Here is an 18,120-nt window from a genome sequence, read left to right as displayed (position 1 = left end):
ACCCTGCCTTGAGTGTGACAGGGGGCGGTGCCCCAACCCCCCAATCAGCCCTACCCTGAGCGTGACTGAGGGTGGCATCGCAACCTCCCGATCCGCCCTGCTCTGTGCACGACAAGGGTCAGTGCCCGAACTCCCCAATCGGCCCTGCTCTGAGCCCGACCAGAGGCTGCACCTAGGGATTGGGCGTGCCCTCTGCCACCCGGGAGCAGGCCTAAGCCAGCAGGTCATTATCTCTCGAGGGGTCCCAGACTGTGAGAGGGCACAGGCCAGGCTGAGGAACCCCACCTCCCCCCGAGTGCACAAATTTTTGTGCACCGGGCCTCTAGTATTTAATAAATGCTAGACAAAGTCAATTTAATTTTGTCATACTTTTCAAAACATGTATTTCTGCCTCTTCCCAAACTGTCAATCACTTTTTACTTACACCATCACTGTAATTATACCTCTGAAAGCCTTCTAAATCTGCTTCAAGGATACCCAGCAGGAGCATACTACTTTAGTAGCATATAATAGATAACCAAAATCGTTTAAAATGTTGAGATTTTTCACTAGTTTTTTAGGTTTTTAGCTTATATATGTTGAAAAAAAAACATTTTAGATTTTGCCCTCTTAGCTCAAGTAGACATAGAAGTTTGGGGACAATTATTTCATCAGCCTCTGGTTGACTTCCTGATTTCTGGCTATACTTCTCCCAATAGAAAAGGGAATAAATGGGATATTACTATATCTAATGGCAAAACATCTCACTGAACGCTTGCCTCAGAGTAAAGTGATTCTCCTGAGGAAAATTTCTGAACAGTGCTTTAATAAAAAGGCAAAGGCACCATACATCTTCCTTCCCTATTACTTGAAAAAAGAGGGTGGAGAATATATTTTCCTAGTATCCCAGTTTCTTATCTCTCCTCAGATTTGCCTCCTTCTCCCTTCCCTCTTCCCTCTCTCCCCAAAAAAGGCTGAGCTGAAAACAAAATCTGCCTCAAACTATCTCTATTAAAAGGTTAAAAGGCTAAAAATATAAATCTTTATTGAAGTGAAATATTCTGAAAGTGCAAAACTACTCTGTTAGCTTTAAATTAGGTCAAATGCAAACAAACTACCATCAGTATGATTTCCCACTAAAAGGGAGTATGTTCTTTTCCTTCCTCTTCTCCTATAATCATAACTAATTCACAGGCAGATGCTATGGACAGATGAGTCAAGTAATCAGGTTCTAGGGCAGTTAACTCCCCTGGTTCTCCCATACCCAGCACTTCAGACACTGAAGTACAAGCCATACGGACATTGACTCTCAGCTCTGACACTCGGATAACTTTGCACAATCAGGTTAATTTCTGTGATCCTGTTCTCCCATAAGGATTTTTTTAAAGAAATACATGTGAGAATATATAAGAAATGTTAACAATAACTGACACTTATTGAGCATCTTCCATGTGTGAGGCAGAAAAGCAAGGCCCCAAATTTGTCTTCTGCAATAGACACTTACCTGAACAAGTGCATAAAAGATTTTCAAAATCTGTTTCTGTAGTAACACAGAATAATGTGAGGAATCAGGAAGGAGCTGCATGATTTGATGTTGAATACGAGGCAGAAATATTTGCATTGCTGCTATAAGAGGCTCTCTTTCCTCTGCTTTCTTATATCTACATGAGCAAAAACAAAAAGAGAGAAAAATAATTGCCCCCCCTTGCAAAAGAACTATAAATAATGAAAAAATATATACATATTTTAAAAACTATATAGAGCTAGCCAAACAAAAATATTCCAACCATTGGCTTACAATTTCTGTTTGAATTGTTAGAATAAACTTGGAAGAACTTCAAAAGAACACATCCCTCTTTTAGGCAGAATACCGAAAATCTTACTATAAATAAATAGACTAGTTTCAAGTCTATTTTGTGACTTTCCTAAATAAATTTTTCTACTATTTAATTTAACTTTCATCATACCACAATCCTTCCTATAAAATACAATTTGATATGTCTGTTTAAATAGATATTCTTATATAACAAATAATGTGGGGAAATACATTCCTTCTCACAATATCCTAAATTAAGACTTTAAAGTAGTTTACAAATGTACATGCCATTAGGTCACTTCAATTGCCACAAATCTAAAATATCTTCTAAAAATTCTACAGAGCATGAACTAACCAGCTTGTAAAAAGGTCTACAGGACTTTGCGTGTGTAAGTAGCAATCCTCTCCGAAACCAGAAAGCAATGCTATTAAACGTCGTACTTGTCTCCCACCTCCCAAGCAGCTTTTATGCAAAAAAGTCACTAGCAAAGAAACTTTAATAGTTTCTATTTTGCCTCCAAAAAGTTAAATGTTTGCTGTACTTAATAATGTGCTCACTTGAAGACAAATGTTAAGATACCTCTGTATCAGAATTCCCCAGGAAAGCTCTTAATAAGTGGTCCTCTGAAACTAGCAAATAATTTTTGAAAAGCACTGCAATATCATATCGTATCACTGCCTCAAAGATTAGCATGTACATTCACAGATTAAAGGGTCTTTAAATAACTGTAGTAAATAAACATGTTTGTGCTTATCCACCATTTGCCAAACTAACCTGATCCCCCCAGAACACCCAGCACAACCCGTCTATGCAATTTAATTCTTTTTAAGTACCACAAGGCTGGTATTTTTAGCCAATGGAAATCAACTTACTCATATGTCTTCACCAGTTGATACAGACATAATAAACTGCCAAGCCAGCTTCCGCTGCTCTGTGACTGCAAGTAATAGTCTATCTTGTCGACTACTGCTGGCCAGTGACCAGGGAAATCGCATTTAATGATGGCACGGAGACACATTGTTAACTGGACTCTATGGGGGGGGGGGGGGGGGGGGGGGGGGAGAAAGTCCAAAATCTAAGTGGTTAATAAATATCAGGTTTCAAAGACCCCTAATATTTTACATAAAATCACTTTAAGTCCTATTTACCTACATGATATAGTTATATATCTAGGAGGGAGGACAAAGAACAGTATTAGAAAGACAAACCTCAGTAGCTCAACTTACTGAAAATAAAGAGAACAGGTCATTTCCTAAGAAAAACAAATAAAGACTTTCAAACAGTCTTATCCTAAATACAGGGGAGAAAAAAAATCTCTCTTCTATAAACTATCAATATGTCCTTACATGGTCATTTGCAAAAGGTCAGAAAGTGAGCCTGGCTAACTTAGGATTCCACAGTGAAAAAAATAAACATGTGTGTTGAGTTAAACAGCCAATAACTTAGATTCACTGAAATGAAACAAACAAAATAATGCCTTTTCCTTTGTTAACCAAATATGTTTGAAAATTTTTCTTTGCAAAACTCTGAAATAAACTTTAAACATATTTCTTCAAAGTGATTACAGTCAAGGCTTCAGGACATAACAGAAGCAAAGCCACAAAGAACTGTCTCGTTATAAAGGTCTCCCCTTGTGCCACCAGCAGCTGTTCCCAAACAACCAATATGTCAAATCTGTATGCAAGAAAACTGAAACTTTCCCTTTTTAAAGATTTCATCTTCAGGTTGACCCTCCCAACCCTCTTCTCACTGCAACCAAGCAAAGGATGGCTATGAGCGGCCATCCTTTCCTACATTACTAGGTAGAAGCACTGCAAGACTCAGAGATATCTGAAAATGTAAAGATTTTGACAAGAAATAGATCCATGATTACACCATAGGGAAGCCACTGCCCAGCTTGGCACTCGGACAACCAATGAAAATAATGGTGGTTTTCTTTCACCAGTACACCTACTTTCTCCTCTCAGCAAAGTAACTGTACCAAGAGCAGTGTAATGTTTCTTCTCCTTCCTCACTGTTTCTTCCTCACACTTTCTTCCCCTTCTCCTGCTTATGTCATAATGTACATTAGACACAAGGAGAAAAGTTATACCTAATCTCTTGACATTAAACAATTTCATTCCCCTACCTCAGTTTCATGTATTCTCCTCCCCCATTTTCAAAAGAAATCTCATTACTAGCTCAGGTTGAAAAGAGTTTGTTTCTCCTATTTTAAGACTGCAAAATCCTTATGACTCTAGAGCGGTGCTGTCCAATTGACAGGGGCAGCCATTAGTTACATGTGCACACGCTGAACTTATCAAAGTTAAATTAAAAATTCAGTTCCTCGGCTATACGGGCCACACTTCAAGCACTCGATACCATGTATAACACACGGCTAAGCGCAAATATAGGAGATTCCCATCACTGCAGAACGCTCTCCCAGACAGCGTTGCTCTACAGCACCTAAGCCGAATGTGAAAAAAACACAGGTGATTCTTCTATTGATACGTACTCTATCCTGTCTCCTTCAAAGGAAAAGATACTCAGTTCATAAAAATGAATGGAAAGAGAGACCAAGTGTTAAGAAAAGTGGTAGGTTAAAACTCCCAGAGGTCAATTTCTCTGTGTCAGGAAAAAGAAAAGCAGACAGAAAAAAGTCAAGAGATCATAACTAAAAACATAGTTATTTCCACAGCAGGGAATTATACAACAATTTTAATTAAAGACGATTTTTGCCTTAACTCTTTTTTGTGGCAACTTAAAGCAACTGAATCTTTCCCAAAATATTGCAAAGGATTACAAAAGCAAAGACAAATCAGCAAAACAGTATTCTCTGAGTGCGCATCTTCATTAATTTACCTTTTTAAAAACCAAACTTGAGGATGATGATTAAATCCAACTTCCCCGCTCAATGCATATATTTTGTACTTTCTATTATTAACCATGTAGATATAGTCTAATGTACCTCACTAAATCTGGAGACCGAATTATTCCTTCCACAATGTTATCACGTATTTGCTGGCGATCATTTTCGTGAATGTTGAATGGAAATATTGCTTCTCCCGGGGGAGGTTCTCGGTCCGGCCAGTACTGTGTCACCATGTTCTTCAAGTAAATGGCAGCTAAATTAGAGAAAAAAATGCCAGTATAGCAGTACCAAAAAGATAACTTTATTCAGCTTGTCAGAGCGTGAAAGGCTTAAACCCTTCAAAATTAAACATGACAGCCAATAAAAAATGGAAAATCTTGCAATTATAAATCTTACAATGTGTCTTTTATATAGGCCATCTTGTATGGTGCCCATAATAAAAATATTTTCTAGTTATAAAATTAACAGCATTTAATGACTGAATTATAAGTAAGTCCATGATTTTACCATGTGTGTATCTTTGTTGTCTGAAGGTTGCTTCTTATTTTCAAGTCCAATTCTATAGGGATTAAAATGGTTTTGTGATTATATGGGGAACCTCGCATTCTAATGCACTATTGATAGAAAATGTAGCAGAAGCAACTTGGTGATAAGATTCAAAATTCTAAATGTTAACATCATTAAGATCCATTGACCTAGCAGTTCCGTTTCTTGTCATTTATTCTATGAAAATATTCCCACAAGTATCCAGAGATATATGTCCAAGGATGCTCATTTGAGCATTGCCTCTATAACAACAATAATAAGGGTCAATAAAGGAAATGTCTATTAACATCAAATTGTTTAAATAAAGTATGGCAGTTCTGTACAAAGAAATGCATATGCACTGACATGGAACAATTCTCCAAGCATCAATGGTTAAATTTAAAAAAGGAAATTATAAAATAGCATATGTAATATAAACAGATCTTTGTTACTTTTTAAAGCCAGCATAGCCCTAGCCAGTTTGGCTCAGTGGATAGAGCATTGGCCTTGGGACTGAAGGGTCCCAGGTTTCAATTTCTGTCAAGGACACGTACATACCTCAGTTACTACTCTCTCTAAAAATCAATGGAAAAATATCCTTGGGTGAGGATTAACAAAATAATCTACACTAATAAAAGAGAAACATGGTAATTAGCGTACGACTGCTACCCTTCCCATTGGCTAATCAGCATATCCTTATGCAAATTAACTGTCAGCCAAGATGGCGGCTGGCAGCCATGCACTGAAGCAAGCAGGGAAGCTTGCTTGCCCCAGTGACTGCGGACTCCAATGTTCCCCACCTGCCGCTGCCGGCCTCTCAGCTGCAACTCTAAGCAACTATGTACTATGTTGCAAATAAGAAGCTAAACAAAACCCCAGAAACCACCCGGACTGAAAGCCAGCCGGACTGCAATATTGTATCGATGTTTTCAGCAGCGAAGCCTCAGAGCTAAAGCTGGCCCAGAATAAAAATTAAAAAAAGAAAACAAGGAGCGGTTGGAGGCTTCAGTCACTCGCCAGCCGGAAAACAGCCGTCAGCCCCTCACCCAGACTGGCCAGGCACCCCAGTGGGGACCCCCACCCTGATCCAGGACACCCTACAGGGCAAACCAGCCGGCCCCCACCCATGCACCAGACCTCTATTCTATATAGTAAAAGGGTAATATGCCTCCTGACACCGGGATCAGAGGAGCAGCGAGGCTCCCAGCACCGGGATCAGCGTAACAGGGGGCAGCGACCAAACCCCCTGATCGCCCTGCAGCTCTGTGTGTGACAGGGGGCGGGGCCACAACCACCCAATCCACCCTGCTCTGTTCGTGACAAGGAAAGGCGCCCCAACCCCCTGATCAGCCCTGCTCTGTGCCTGATAGAGGGGGAGCTCCCCAATCCCCTGATTGCCCTGGGGCTCTGTGCTTGACAGGGTGCGGCACCCCAACCCACCCCCCCCCCCCACGGGCCCTGCTCTGTGCCTGATAGGGGGGAGCTCCCCAATCCCCTGATCGGCCCTGCTCTGTGTGTGACAGGGTGCGGTGCCGCTACTCCCTCCCCCCCGCCCCCATAGGCCTTGCTCTGTGTGCGACAGGGTAGAGCCATAACCTCCCCATTGGCCCTGCCCTGAGTGTGACAGGGTGCAGCGCCCCCAACCCCCTGATCCGCCCTGCTCTGTGTGTGACAGGGGGCGGTGCCCCAACTCCCCTATCGGCCCTACTCTGTGAGTGACAGAGGGGAGCTCCTCAACCCCCTGATCGGCCCTGCTCTGTGCATGACAGGGAGGAGCTCCCCAACCCCCTGATGGGCCCTGCTCTGTGTGTGACAGGGTACGGAGCCCCAGTCCCCCTGATGGGCCCTGCTCTGTGAGTGACAGGGAGGAGCTCCCCAACCCCCTGATGGGCCCTGCTCTGTGTGTGACAGGGTACAGAGCCCCAGTCCCCCTGATGGGCCCTGCTCTGTGAGTGACAGGGGGCAGCGCCCCAACCCCCTGATTGGCCCTGCTCTGTGAGTGACAGGGGCAGCGCCCCAACCCCGATTGGCCCTGCTCTGTGCATCACAGGGGGTGGCGCCGCAACCTCCCCATTGACCCTGCCTTGAGTGTGATAGGGGGCGGTGCCCCAACCCCCCAATCGGCCCTACCCTGAGCGTGACTGAGGGTGGCATCACAACCTCCCGATCCGCCCTGCTCTGTGCATGACAGGGGGCGGCACCCCAACTCCCCAATCAGCCCTGCTCTGAGCCCGACTAGGGGCTGCACCTAGGGATTAGGCCTGCCCTCTGCCACCCAGGAGCAGGCCTAAGCCAGCAGGTCGTTATCTCCCGAGGGGTCCCAGACTGTAAGAGGGCACAGGCCGGGCTGAGGGGCCCCCCCTTCCCCCGCCCCGAGTGCACAAATTTTTGTGCACCGGGCCTCTAGTAATAATAATAATAATTATAATAATAATAATAATAATAATGCCAGTATATCTATGGGGGGGAAAATAGATTTGGAGAACATGCCCCTAAACTGATGGCAGCTATCTTTGGGGGTGAGATTAAGAGGAATCTAATGTATAAATTCTGTTTTTCTGTAATGTTTATATGCCATATAAAGAATACATTAGTTTAATAAACTGCTTTAAAATCTTTAAAAATACTACTTCCACAAAGCTTTCATAGGAACTTCAGAATGGCCCTACTTAAGTTATTTAAAATAGAAAAATGTAGTTTCCGAACAGCCTATTTTATAAAACAAAAATTAAATAAAACTGAGAGTAATGCTTTCAAAAAACTTACATAGAAGTCTTACAAACCTTATTAAAGTAAAAATTGCAATACAAATGTTTTCTATAGATTTTTTTTCTAATCTACAAAGGGATCTTTCAGGAAATCATACATAGTGTTATATTTTCCCAAAACTGAATGATTCTTTACTTTTTCATTATTATTTCAAGTAAAATTAAATACTTTTATCAGCACGTAGAGTATAACCCCATTTCTATAAAACATCATCAATTGCTATACCCTAACACATGCACATGTGTTAATGATGCTCATTTATAAGTAATGAATGTTGAGTAGCTTTTTTTACTTTCTTCTTGGTATTCTTCTATAATGCCCAAATTATTTACAATGAGTATATGTCACTTCAATAATTTTTTTAAAGCCCTTTTAACTATTTTTTAATTAGTATTATTATTTTATCTCCTTTATCTTGAAGTTACTATCTTTTCAGAACTCATGATTTTCCAAGGCTTTCTCCCTTTTTTTTACCTTTTGGGCTCTAATGGCCAGCTTATCTTTTTTAATCTTTATTTTATTTCATTTTTTTTCCATCACCATTTATTCCCCCTATGCCCTCTTCCACCTCCCACCCCCAATCTACCACAGATCCCATAGACTTAAAGGTAAGTTTCATGTTTAAAACAAAAGTCCTGCTCCCTCACCACGTGGTTAGGAACATCTGTGCAATACTTTACACCTCCGTGATCTGATACACGGATGGAGTACATAAATTCACATATATAAATTCATGATATTAATCTGTGGGCCCAAAGGCTAGGCCTCCAGGAATCATAAAAAATTAGGGAGATGAAGCTCTTAAAATAAGGAAAGATAAGGGGGAAAACAGCAAAGTTACCGAGGCAAGGGATTGACAGATAGAAGAGAAAGGAAAAAAGAAAAAGCTAAGAGAGATTTAAGAACTCAGTTCTACCCCTAAAGTTCCAGGTTAAAGGAAAGTGATTTTTTTAAGCCATTAGAAATACTTCTTGTGCATTTCCTGGTGTTTTTTTTTTTCTTCAAGAAATCAAATATGTTTAAAATTAAAATAAAACTCTACTTTTACTTTCACCATAAATAAGTTTATAAAGATAAAAAAACAACTCACCTGCCTGGCGCACTGGGAATTCCACATGGTCAGAGACTATAATCCGAAGTAAACTGGGGGCAAAATTGATAATCTTGTAGGACTGAAATTACAAAGAAATATTTTATAAAATAGGGCAATATAAATGAATAACTATTAGCACCTGTTACTAAATACACTCCTGTAAATAAAACTTTTAAAGTGAAAGAAATTCTCCAAAATGAAGATTACTAAAATACTTCAAGTCAAAAAAAAATTAACTTAGAATAAATTGATGAAGAATCTGAACATTTTTATTTGTTTGTTTTGTTGTGTGTTTCTTTCAAATATATGGTCATAATGCTCTCCAGAATGGGAGCAGCAATTTGCCATAGCAACAGTAGTAAATGAGTGTGTTTTGTCTACCCAAAGTAGGGATTATCATGCCTGCAAAAACTTAAAAACCTTATTCCTGTTTTAAATTGCACTTCCTCTATGTTGAATTGTTCCTGTGTGTTGCCTGTTTGTTTTTCTACAAGTTCCTTATTCCCTTTATCCTTTTGTAAATGGAATATTTGTTTTAGTCTTAATAAGTTCGATGAGCTATTTATGAATGTACAATCTCAACCTTTTTGGGGGGACCAATACATTTCAAGTGTTTCTTCCCAGCTTATTTGTGCTTTAATTTAGTTTATGGTATTTTTGACAAACAGAAAACAGAAAAACATGTGCTTCAGAAAACAGGAGATCCAGCACAGGAAAAGAAGATCGCATTAAATAGCTGTGCATGAGCCCTGGAGAGGACGCAGTCCAGATGGCAAGAGGGTGCCTCACCGCACGGAGCTGTCATCAGCTCTGCTGCTGAAGCATCTGAAATTTAGCAATGCCCAAGTGAGCCTGTGCTCATGAAATAAGTGCCTGCCGCCTGGGTCATTTCACCCGCAGACATGTTCTAACTTGACTGACTCCTGAGTTTGGTCAGGGTGACTTTAGAAGCACACAAAAATCAAGAGCAAGCCCATTCCTTCTGACCATATTCCCACCGGATGTCTGGTGCCTAGACCATATTACTTACAGCCCTGCCATATTCCCAGAGCTTTGACTTGGCCTTGCCGGCTGACAATCCCAGAAAACACTCCTAAATTCTCAGTAAGGCTAGAGCCAGACATATGATGCAGAATCTGTTCAGTTTACCTTCTCCCAGGAGCCTGGATCTACCATGGCACACCACTCAGCTTTTTAACTTATCACCTTTCCTATCCGTTTATTTATAACTAGAGGCCTGGTGCACAAAATTCATGCGGGGGGGGGGGGGGGGGGGAGGGGGAGGGGGGAGTCCCTCAGCCTGGCCTGCACTCTCTCGTAATCCGGGACCCCTCAGGGGATGTCCGACCGCTGGCTCCGGACCGCTCTCCTGCCTGCCTGCCTGATCACTAACCACTCTGCCTGCCTGCCTCATCACCCCTAACTGCTTGCCTGCCTGCTTCATCACCCATAAGCGCTCCCCTGCCGGCCTCATCGCCCCTAACCACTCTGCCTGCCTGCCTCATCGCCCCTAACCACTCTGCCTGCCTGCCTCATAGCCCCTAACCACCTCTGCCTTGGCCCCCGCTGCTGCGGCTTCTTTCAGAAGAGTGTCCAGAATGACATCCAGAAGGTCGTTTGGCTGTCCAGCCTAATTAGCATATTACGCTTTTATTATTATAGATAGCATTTATTAAGATGTTTGACTAAAAAAAAGAGAGAAAACTGGCATCTTTAAAATATTAATCCTTTCCATGAAAGAGCATTATGCTTTCCAATCCTTTCTATATCCTTCAGTAAAATTTTGAATTATCTTAAAATTGTTCTTCCTTTCACCCTTATAAACCTCAGAATCTTAAATCTGTTGTATATAAAGTATATTGTTTTACCCATAATTGAAACTGCCAGAATTTTAAAGTATTGTTAAAGAAAACAGATTTCTTTTAACAGCAGTTTACAGGAATCAAGATTAACACAAATGTAGCCCAATCTTTTGCACCTTCTACATTTACATTATAAAATAACTCCTGTTCGTAACTTTTGAGATACTGGAAGGTCTTATAGTGAATCAAATATCTATATAGTTTAATTCTAATCTATATAGTTTAATTCTAACCTATGTAGTTTAGTATTTATTTTTTAAATCTTATTACACATAAGTACAAAATAATCTTTATACTAGATTAATGCTACTTATTTAAAAATAGTTATTGTGGAAACTACTTTTATTTCAACACTTGCCATTTTACACATTTTAGAACTCCTCTTTTTGTAACTGTTTGCATTTCAAAGAACTTCTGCAACTTTTTATCTTTTCCTTTCTGCCTGATTTAATCTATGTTAATTTGCCAGCTAAAACATTCCATGATGAATTCCAATGTATTCTCATACTACTTTTCCTCACAAAATATTTATCCAATTTATTTTTCCACCTGGGCTTCACATTTCTAAGGGGGTGGAGAGAAGGCATTTCGCAATGATTTCTTGAGGATATTTACTTTGTATCTGTGAAGTTTTCTGAAAATAAAGAGTTTATTTGCTTAGGCAAACTCTGCATTTTATGAGAATTCATTTACAGCAAAGACCTGATGTTTTCCCATTCTCTGCCTCACTGCCGCCAACAAGGCATGATGGCAAAGCATAACTGCACTAACTATCCTAGTCCTCCAGCATGACAAGCCAAAGGCTTCTACTGAACCTGCCCTTCCCTCCCAGTTCACCTGGTTCACTCCTGACATCTAGGTCTCTGCTCAATGTCGTCTTCAGACAATGACCACCCTCTATACATCCCAACACACTCTGGGGCTTTATAGCACTTATGACCTGAAATTATATTGCTTTTCCGTATCCTCCACTAGAATGCAAACTCTCTGAGAGCACGGTCTTGTACTAGTCCTTGCAATATAACTCAATAAATGTTATTCATACAAGTAAACTCCTTAAAGGTCAATAAAAAGGATACCATAGATTCATGGAAAAGCAGGGCATAAAAGTTTGCCAATAAAAGCACATATCTTTATTTCCTGTTGAGGCCATGGTGAGAATTATTTACTAAAGGAAGACAATTTTCTGAATGAGTTACTCAAGCAACATATCTACCCATTCCAAGGGACTTCTGGGTCGAGAGGTGGTGAGGAATATGTACAGGAAGCATTCTCAATCTCCTGAGATAAAAATAAAAATGCATCTGCCCATGCAAACAATATCATAAATAGCAATCAAGGAACCAGTCACTGGTAACAGAAATACTGCGGTGGCCACAGAAAAATATAGCTCCAAATAAGAATTTATCCATTGGAACACTATTATGTTTCAAAGCTGCATTCCCCTTCTACATGGCAACTGACAAATCAATCAGTACTTTGTAGATGCTGCCCCCATTTCCTATGCAGAGCACATTTGCTGAGGGAAGACCCAGACTAAAATCAATGAGCTGGACCCTAATCACTTAGGGTAGATTACCCACCTGTTTATCCAGCAAAGTATGTTGGTAAAGGATAAGCATACAAAACCCAACATTATAACCATGTTTTGCTATCTATAATAATAAAAGCATAATATGCTAATTAGACCAGACAGCTGAACGACCTTCCAGACGTCATTCTGGATATCCTTCTGGAGGAATCCGTGGAGGCGGGCAGAGGCAGAGGCAGTTAGGGGCGATGAGGCAGGCAGGCTGAGGGGTTAGGGGCAATGAGCCAGGCAGGCCAGCAGTTGGGAGCCAGCAGTCCCGGATTCCGAGAGGGTGCAGGCTGGGCTAAGGGACAACACCACACCCCCACCCCATGCACAAATTTCATGCACCGGGCCTCTAGTAAGGTTATATGACATAACTTAGTCTTCTACTTACAGACCATTCAAAGAAACACTTAGAGGATATCACAACCCAAAGCACTATACGACATATAAATGCTAGAGAGCGGCACAGCCATAGCAACTTTTATTTTTTTTTATATATTTTATTGATTTTTTTTTTTTTTACAGAGAGGAAGGGAGAGGGATAGAGAGTTAGAAACATCGATGAGAGAGAAACATCGATCAGCTGCCTCCTGCACACTCCCTACTGGGGATGTGCCTGCAACCAAGGTACATGCCCTTGACCGGAATAGAACCTGGGACCCTTGAGTCCGCAGGCCGACGCTCTATCCACTGAGCCAAACCGGTTAGGGCCATAAGCAACTTTTAGAGGTTACAAAGGAAATTGTGGTCTGTGATGACTTGAGTGAATACGGGGCAGGCAAGGCAGAGCAAGGATGGAATGCATTTGGGTTGCAATACCATGAAAAATATATAATCTAAATATCACTTCTAGTTCTACAGGATCTCCCACTTACCTTTTCCACTTCTATCAAGTCACCTGCACGTATGTACGGATGAATCAGAAACAAAGCGAGGGCGTGCTAACAGAAGCAGGGGAGGCTATGTGGCATCGAAGACGTGCTCCCGAAGGGCAGTATCAAAGTTACATCCTGCCCACTGTGCGGAGGAGGGGGTCACAGACAGGTAAAGCCTCCCGGTCCTGCTAATGGCGTCCCCATTCAGCTCTAGCTCTGCTCCCCCTAACCAACCCCTGGGTTACCACTTTTCTAACCAATCAACAGAGTGGACATGTCCTTAAAGCCCGGGACAGGTGCTGGCTTTAACTTTCTCCTATTCTGGGTGGGAGTCCTTGTATTTTCAAAAAAGAAATCCATTCCCTTTAGGCTTCAGTTCAACGCCACCCCCCACCCCAACCCCCCCCACCCACCCCCACCCCCCACGCCCCCCCCCCCCCCACAGTGTTCTCCATTCTGCCTCGGATCTCCCGGGAATCCGGGATTCACAGTCATTGCAAACTCCGCCCCGATTTCCCACGAAAGCAATCCTTTCCAAAGATCCACAAGGCACGCCTGCACTTCTGTCACCTCGGCCCAGGGGGCACCTTCCTGAACTCCGACGGAAACAGCTGCTTCGGCCAGTCCTCAGGCTTAGGGAGCACAGATCCCCTGCCGGCTACTTAACACAACCCGGCCCCAACCCCAGCTCCCGCCTCCTTCAGCGCAGAGTGCCCCCGGGCATTTGTGTTCCCAGCAAGTTCCCGGGTGATGCGGGCGCTGCTTGGAGAAGCCCCGGTTTAGGATCTAGGATCGTAGCTTAAGGACTAGCACCACCTCCCGCAGCTGTCATCGCCTCCGGGGGAGGGGGGGGGCAGGGGGGGGGGCCTGAACCCGTGTTTTCCGTGGGAGCGCTGGGCTGCACCCCTGCAGGTGCGGAGGGAAACAGGGGCTAGAGTTGGGGTTCGGTGACATTCCCCTGCAGGTGCGGAGGGAAACAGGACCTAGAGTTGGGGTTCGGTAACATTCCCCTGCAGGTGCGGAGGGAAACAGGGGCTAGAGTTGGGGTTCGGTGACATTCCCCTGCAGGTGCGGAGGGAAACAGGGGCTAGAGTTGGGGTTCGGTGACATTCGCCTGCAGGTGCGGAGGGAAACAGGGGCTAGAGTTGGGGTTCGGTGACATTCCCCTGCAGGTGCGGAGGGAAACAGGGGCTAGAGTTGGGGTTCGGTGACATTCCCCTGCAGGTGCGGAGGGAAACAGGGGCTAGAGTTGGGGTTCGGTAACATTCCCCTGCAGGTGCGGAGGGAAACAGGGGCTAGAGTTGGGGTTCGGTGACATTCCCCTGCAGGTGCGGAGGGAAACAGGACCTAGAGTTGGGGTTCGGTGACATTCCCCTGCAGGTGCGGAGGGAAACAGGGGCTAGAGTTGGGGTTCGGTGACATTCCCCTGCAGGTGCGGAGGGAAACAGGACCTAGAGTTGGGGTTCGGTGACATTCCCCTGCAGGTGCGGAGGGAAACAGGACCTAGAGTTGGGGTTCGGTGACATTCCCCTGCAGGTGCGGAGGGAAACAGGGGCTAGAGTTGGGGTTCGGTGACATTCCCCTGCAGGTGCGGAGGGAAACAGGGGCTAGAGTTGGGGTTCGGTGACATTCCCCTGCAGGTGCGGAGGGAAACAGGACCTAGAATTGGGGTTCGGTGACATTCCCCTGCAGGTGCGGAGGGAAACAGGGGCTAGAGTTGGGGTTCGGTGACATTCCCCTGCAGGTGCGGAGGGAAACAGGGGCTAGAGTTGGGGTTCGGTGGCATTCCCCTGCAGGTGCGGAGGGAAACAGGACCTAGAATTGGGGTTCGGTGACATTCCCCTGCAGGTGCGGAGGGAAACAGGGGCTAGAGTTGGGGTTCGGTGACATTCCCCTGCAGGTGCGGAGGGAAACAGGGGCTAGAATTGGGGTTCGGTGACATTCCCCAATGTCGGCGGTGAAGCTGGATCACGCTCAAGGCTGGTGAGTGAGAACAGGGGATGGAGGGCAAAACAAAGTCTCACTCGTTTTCAAAGAAACCCCTCCGCACGCGCATCCTCGCGCTTGCCTTTCGGAAGGCGGTCCCCCGGGTCCTGCCTCCGTTGTCCGGGGCACCTTCCCCGCGGCACCCCCCAGCGCCCCCAGACTCTGCCGACCCGCGCCCCACAGCCCGGCCAACCCCACCGAGGCAGGCGACGCGCACCGGGAGGGGCTGGGTCTGCGGAAGCGCCGGGCTCGGACCTGAACTGTAAGTGACTTTCCCACCCGCGTCCCCGCGTCGGGACTCCAGTCGCCCCGGAGCCACCCGCACCGGCGGCCGAGGCTTCCTCCCGCGGAGCCGGCGCCGAACTCACGGCTCGGGGCGGACCGGAGGATGCAAAGGCAGCCACAGGTGCGGGCCGCTCGGGGAGGTCCCGGGGGTGCCGCCCGCACCCTGCGGCGGGGGCGAGGGGGGGCGGGGGGGGCGGGGCGGAGTGGGGCTGGGCGCCGGCGGGGGGTGGGGATCGGGGGGCGCCGCGGGCCCGGCCTCACCTGGTTGAGCTCGTTCTCCGCCGCGATCCGCAGCTTCGGGTCGATGGTGCCCTTTAGCGCCTGGATGATCCGGTTGAGGTCCATCTCCCCGGGGGAGGGGGGCTCCGCGGCCCCCGGGCCCGTAGGCCGGACTGCAGCTTTCGTCCTCCTCTGGACCCCTCGGCTGCCTCCTGCGTGACCCCCGCACTACCTCACTCCCCGGCCCCCGCCCCCGTCGCCACCTGCAGCCACTTGCTGCGCCACTCCGACTCCGCGCCCCCTGTCCTCCCTGTCTACCCCCGACAACTCGCTCTCCATTCACCCTTTTACGACAGTCGGCGGGAGGCGGGAGAAGAGGAAGCAGCGCGCGCTTTACGGCGGCCTCCTCCCGGCGAGGCGAGGGCGGCGCCCCCTGGCGGCCGGCGTGCGGCTGTGCGGCTCAAACTCTGCCGCTGCCCGAAGGGACTCGGCTCTCCCCGCCTCCCCGCCCCCTAGCGGCCGGCGTGCGGCGGTGCGGCTCAGACGCTGCCGCTGCCCGAAGGGACTCGGCTCTCTCCGCCTCCCCGCCGGCTGCGCTCGGAAAGCCCCGCCCTCCTCTCGCAGTTAGCGAGGTGTCTCTTTACAGCTGCTTCCAAATTAAGCTTAAATGGATAGACGGGCACTTTTTGTTAGTCCAAGGGCTGTTCGGGCATCACCACGGAGTCTGTTCCAGGGACCTTGCGATCAGCCCACAGAAGGACAGGGTCCCCTCGATCTGTGAGGGCCTCCATTCATTCAGTCACTGAACGCTTGTTCAACAGGTCGTTGAACCAGAGGACTGAAATATTCAGGTCCCACATTGTAACAACATGAATTTGACACAGGTTACTCTGAAGGAATTTACCATCTGATAAAAGAGACAAATGTAAACAGATAAAGTATATTAACTCTGGAAATACAGAGATCAGAGAAATGAACTACATGCCTCCTGAGTTTCTGAAAAATGTCCAGACCTCCTCAGAAAAATAGTGAAAGGCATTGAAGGGTCATACTGTTCCACGCATTATGGCCACATCTGGCCCCACAATTTCATACAAATAGTGAGGAGCTAGTTTTTCCTGAGGTTAACCAGAAAGAGAGTTCTGATTATATATTTATGGTGGACAAAATATATCTGAGGGATATGATCTTTCCAGGAGCAGATGATTAAGATAGATTGGTTCAATTAACTGGGTTCAATCAAGAGGCTAGAACAGCCGTGGGCAAGCTACGGCCCGCGGGCCGGATCCGGCCCGTTTGAAATGAATAAAACTAAAAAAAAAAAAAAAAAAAAAAAAAAACCGTACCCTTTTATGTCATGATGTTTACTTTGAATTTATATTAGTTCACACAAACACTCCATCCATGCTTTTGTTCCGGCCCTCCGGTCCAGTTTAAGAACCCTTTGTGGCCCTCGAGTCAAAAAGTTTGCCTACCCCTGGGCTAGAATATATGTAGTGGGCACCAAAGTGCCCAGGGAGTGTGTCTCAGATTGCTTCCAGTTTTGCCCCTCTTTAATCCATTCTCCACACTGCCGTCAGAGTTATGTTTCATTTTTTAAACATTTTATTGATTTTTAGATAGAGAAGAAGGGAGAGAGAGAAACAACAATGTGAAAGCCAAACATGGATAGGCTGCCTCCTACCAAGGATTGAACCACAACCTGGGCATGTGCCCTGACTGGGTATCGAACCAGCAACCCTTCCATGCACAGGATAATGCCTAACCAACTGAGCCACACCAGCCAGGGCCAGAGTCATGTCTCTTAAAGGTTAATAATGTCATGTCCCCTCCTTGATGATTTTTCATCAATTTCAAGATATAAAATACAAACTGCTTAGCACTCCAGGAGTTTAGAAAACACAGTGCCTTTCAAAGCGGCACTATTTCTTTAGCCCACTCTCTTGGACCTCATGATAAGTAATCTAAAACTCCTTGACCTCTGGTCCTAGCCGGTTTTCTCAGTGGTTAGAGCATTGGCCGGGGACTGAAGTATCTCCAGTTTGATTCCAGTCAAGGGCACAGGCACGTACCTCAATTGCAGGCTCACAGGGTCTGGGTGAGTACAGGAGGCAACCAATTGATGTCTCTCTCACATCAATGTTTCTCTCTCTCTCTCTCTCTCTCTCTCTCTCTCTCCACTTCCCTTCCACTCTTTCTAAAAAAATCAAAGGGGAAAATATCCGTGGGTGAGGATTGACAACAACAAAAAAACTCCTTGACCTCTGAAATCTCTCTTTCTTT

The 18,120-nt window shown here is 45.4% G+C and overlaps 1 protein-coding gene across 1 annotated transcript in view; it reads right to left on the bottom strand.

Moving 5' to 3' along the window:
* The window catches only part of IPO8 (importin 8), a 65,924-nt gene extending 49,742 nt beyond the window's left edge, over window positions 1-16,182 (bottom strand). The window contains exons 1-5 of the mRNA XM_070410487.1: window positions 15,880-16,182; window positions 9,032-9,113; window positions 4,744-4,900; window positions 2,669-2,827; window positions 1,484-1,640 (exon numbers count right to left, since the gene is read on the bottom strand). Coding sequence (XP_070266588.1) covers window positions 1,484-1,640; window positions 2,669-2,827; window positions 4,744-4,900; window positions 9,032-9,113; window positions 15,880-15,963 — 639 coding nt within the window. The 5' untranslated portion in view covers window positions 15,964-16,182. The remainder of the gene's footprint in view (window positions 1-1,483; window positions 1,641-2,668; window positions 2,828-4,743; window positions 4,901-9,031; window positions 9,114-15,879) is intronic.
* Window positions 16,183-18,120: the final 1,938 nt, after the last annotated feature.

This window comes from Myotis yumanensis, unplaced genomic scaffold (genome assembly GCF_028538775.1).
Source record: "Myotis yumanensis isolate MYYU_CA2020_CCGP unplaced genomic scaffold, mMyoYum1.0.hap1 SCAF_3, whole genome shotgun sequence".
NCBI classification, from domain to species: Eukaryota; Metazoa; Chordata; class Mammalia; order Chiroptera; family Vespertilionidae; genus Myotis; species Myotis yumanensis.
The sequence above is the reverse complement of the archived record's forward strand: the minus strand, read 5'-3'. Positions and strand labels throughout refer to the sequence as shown.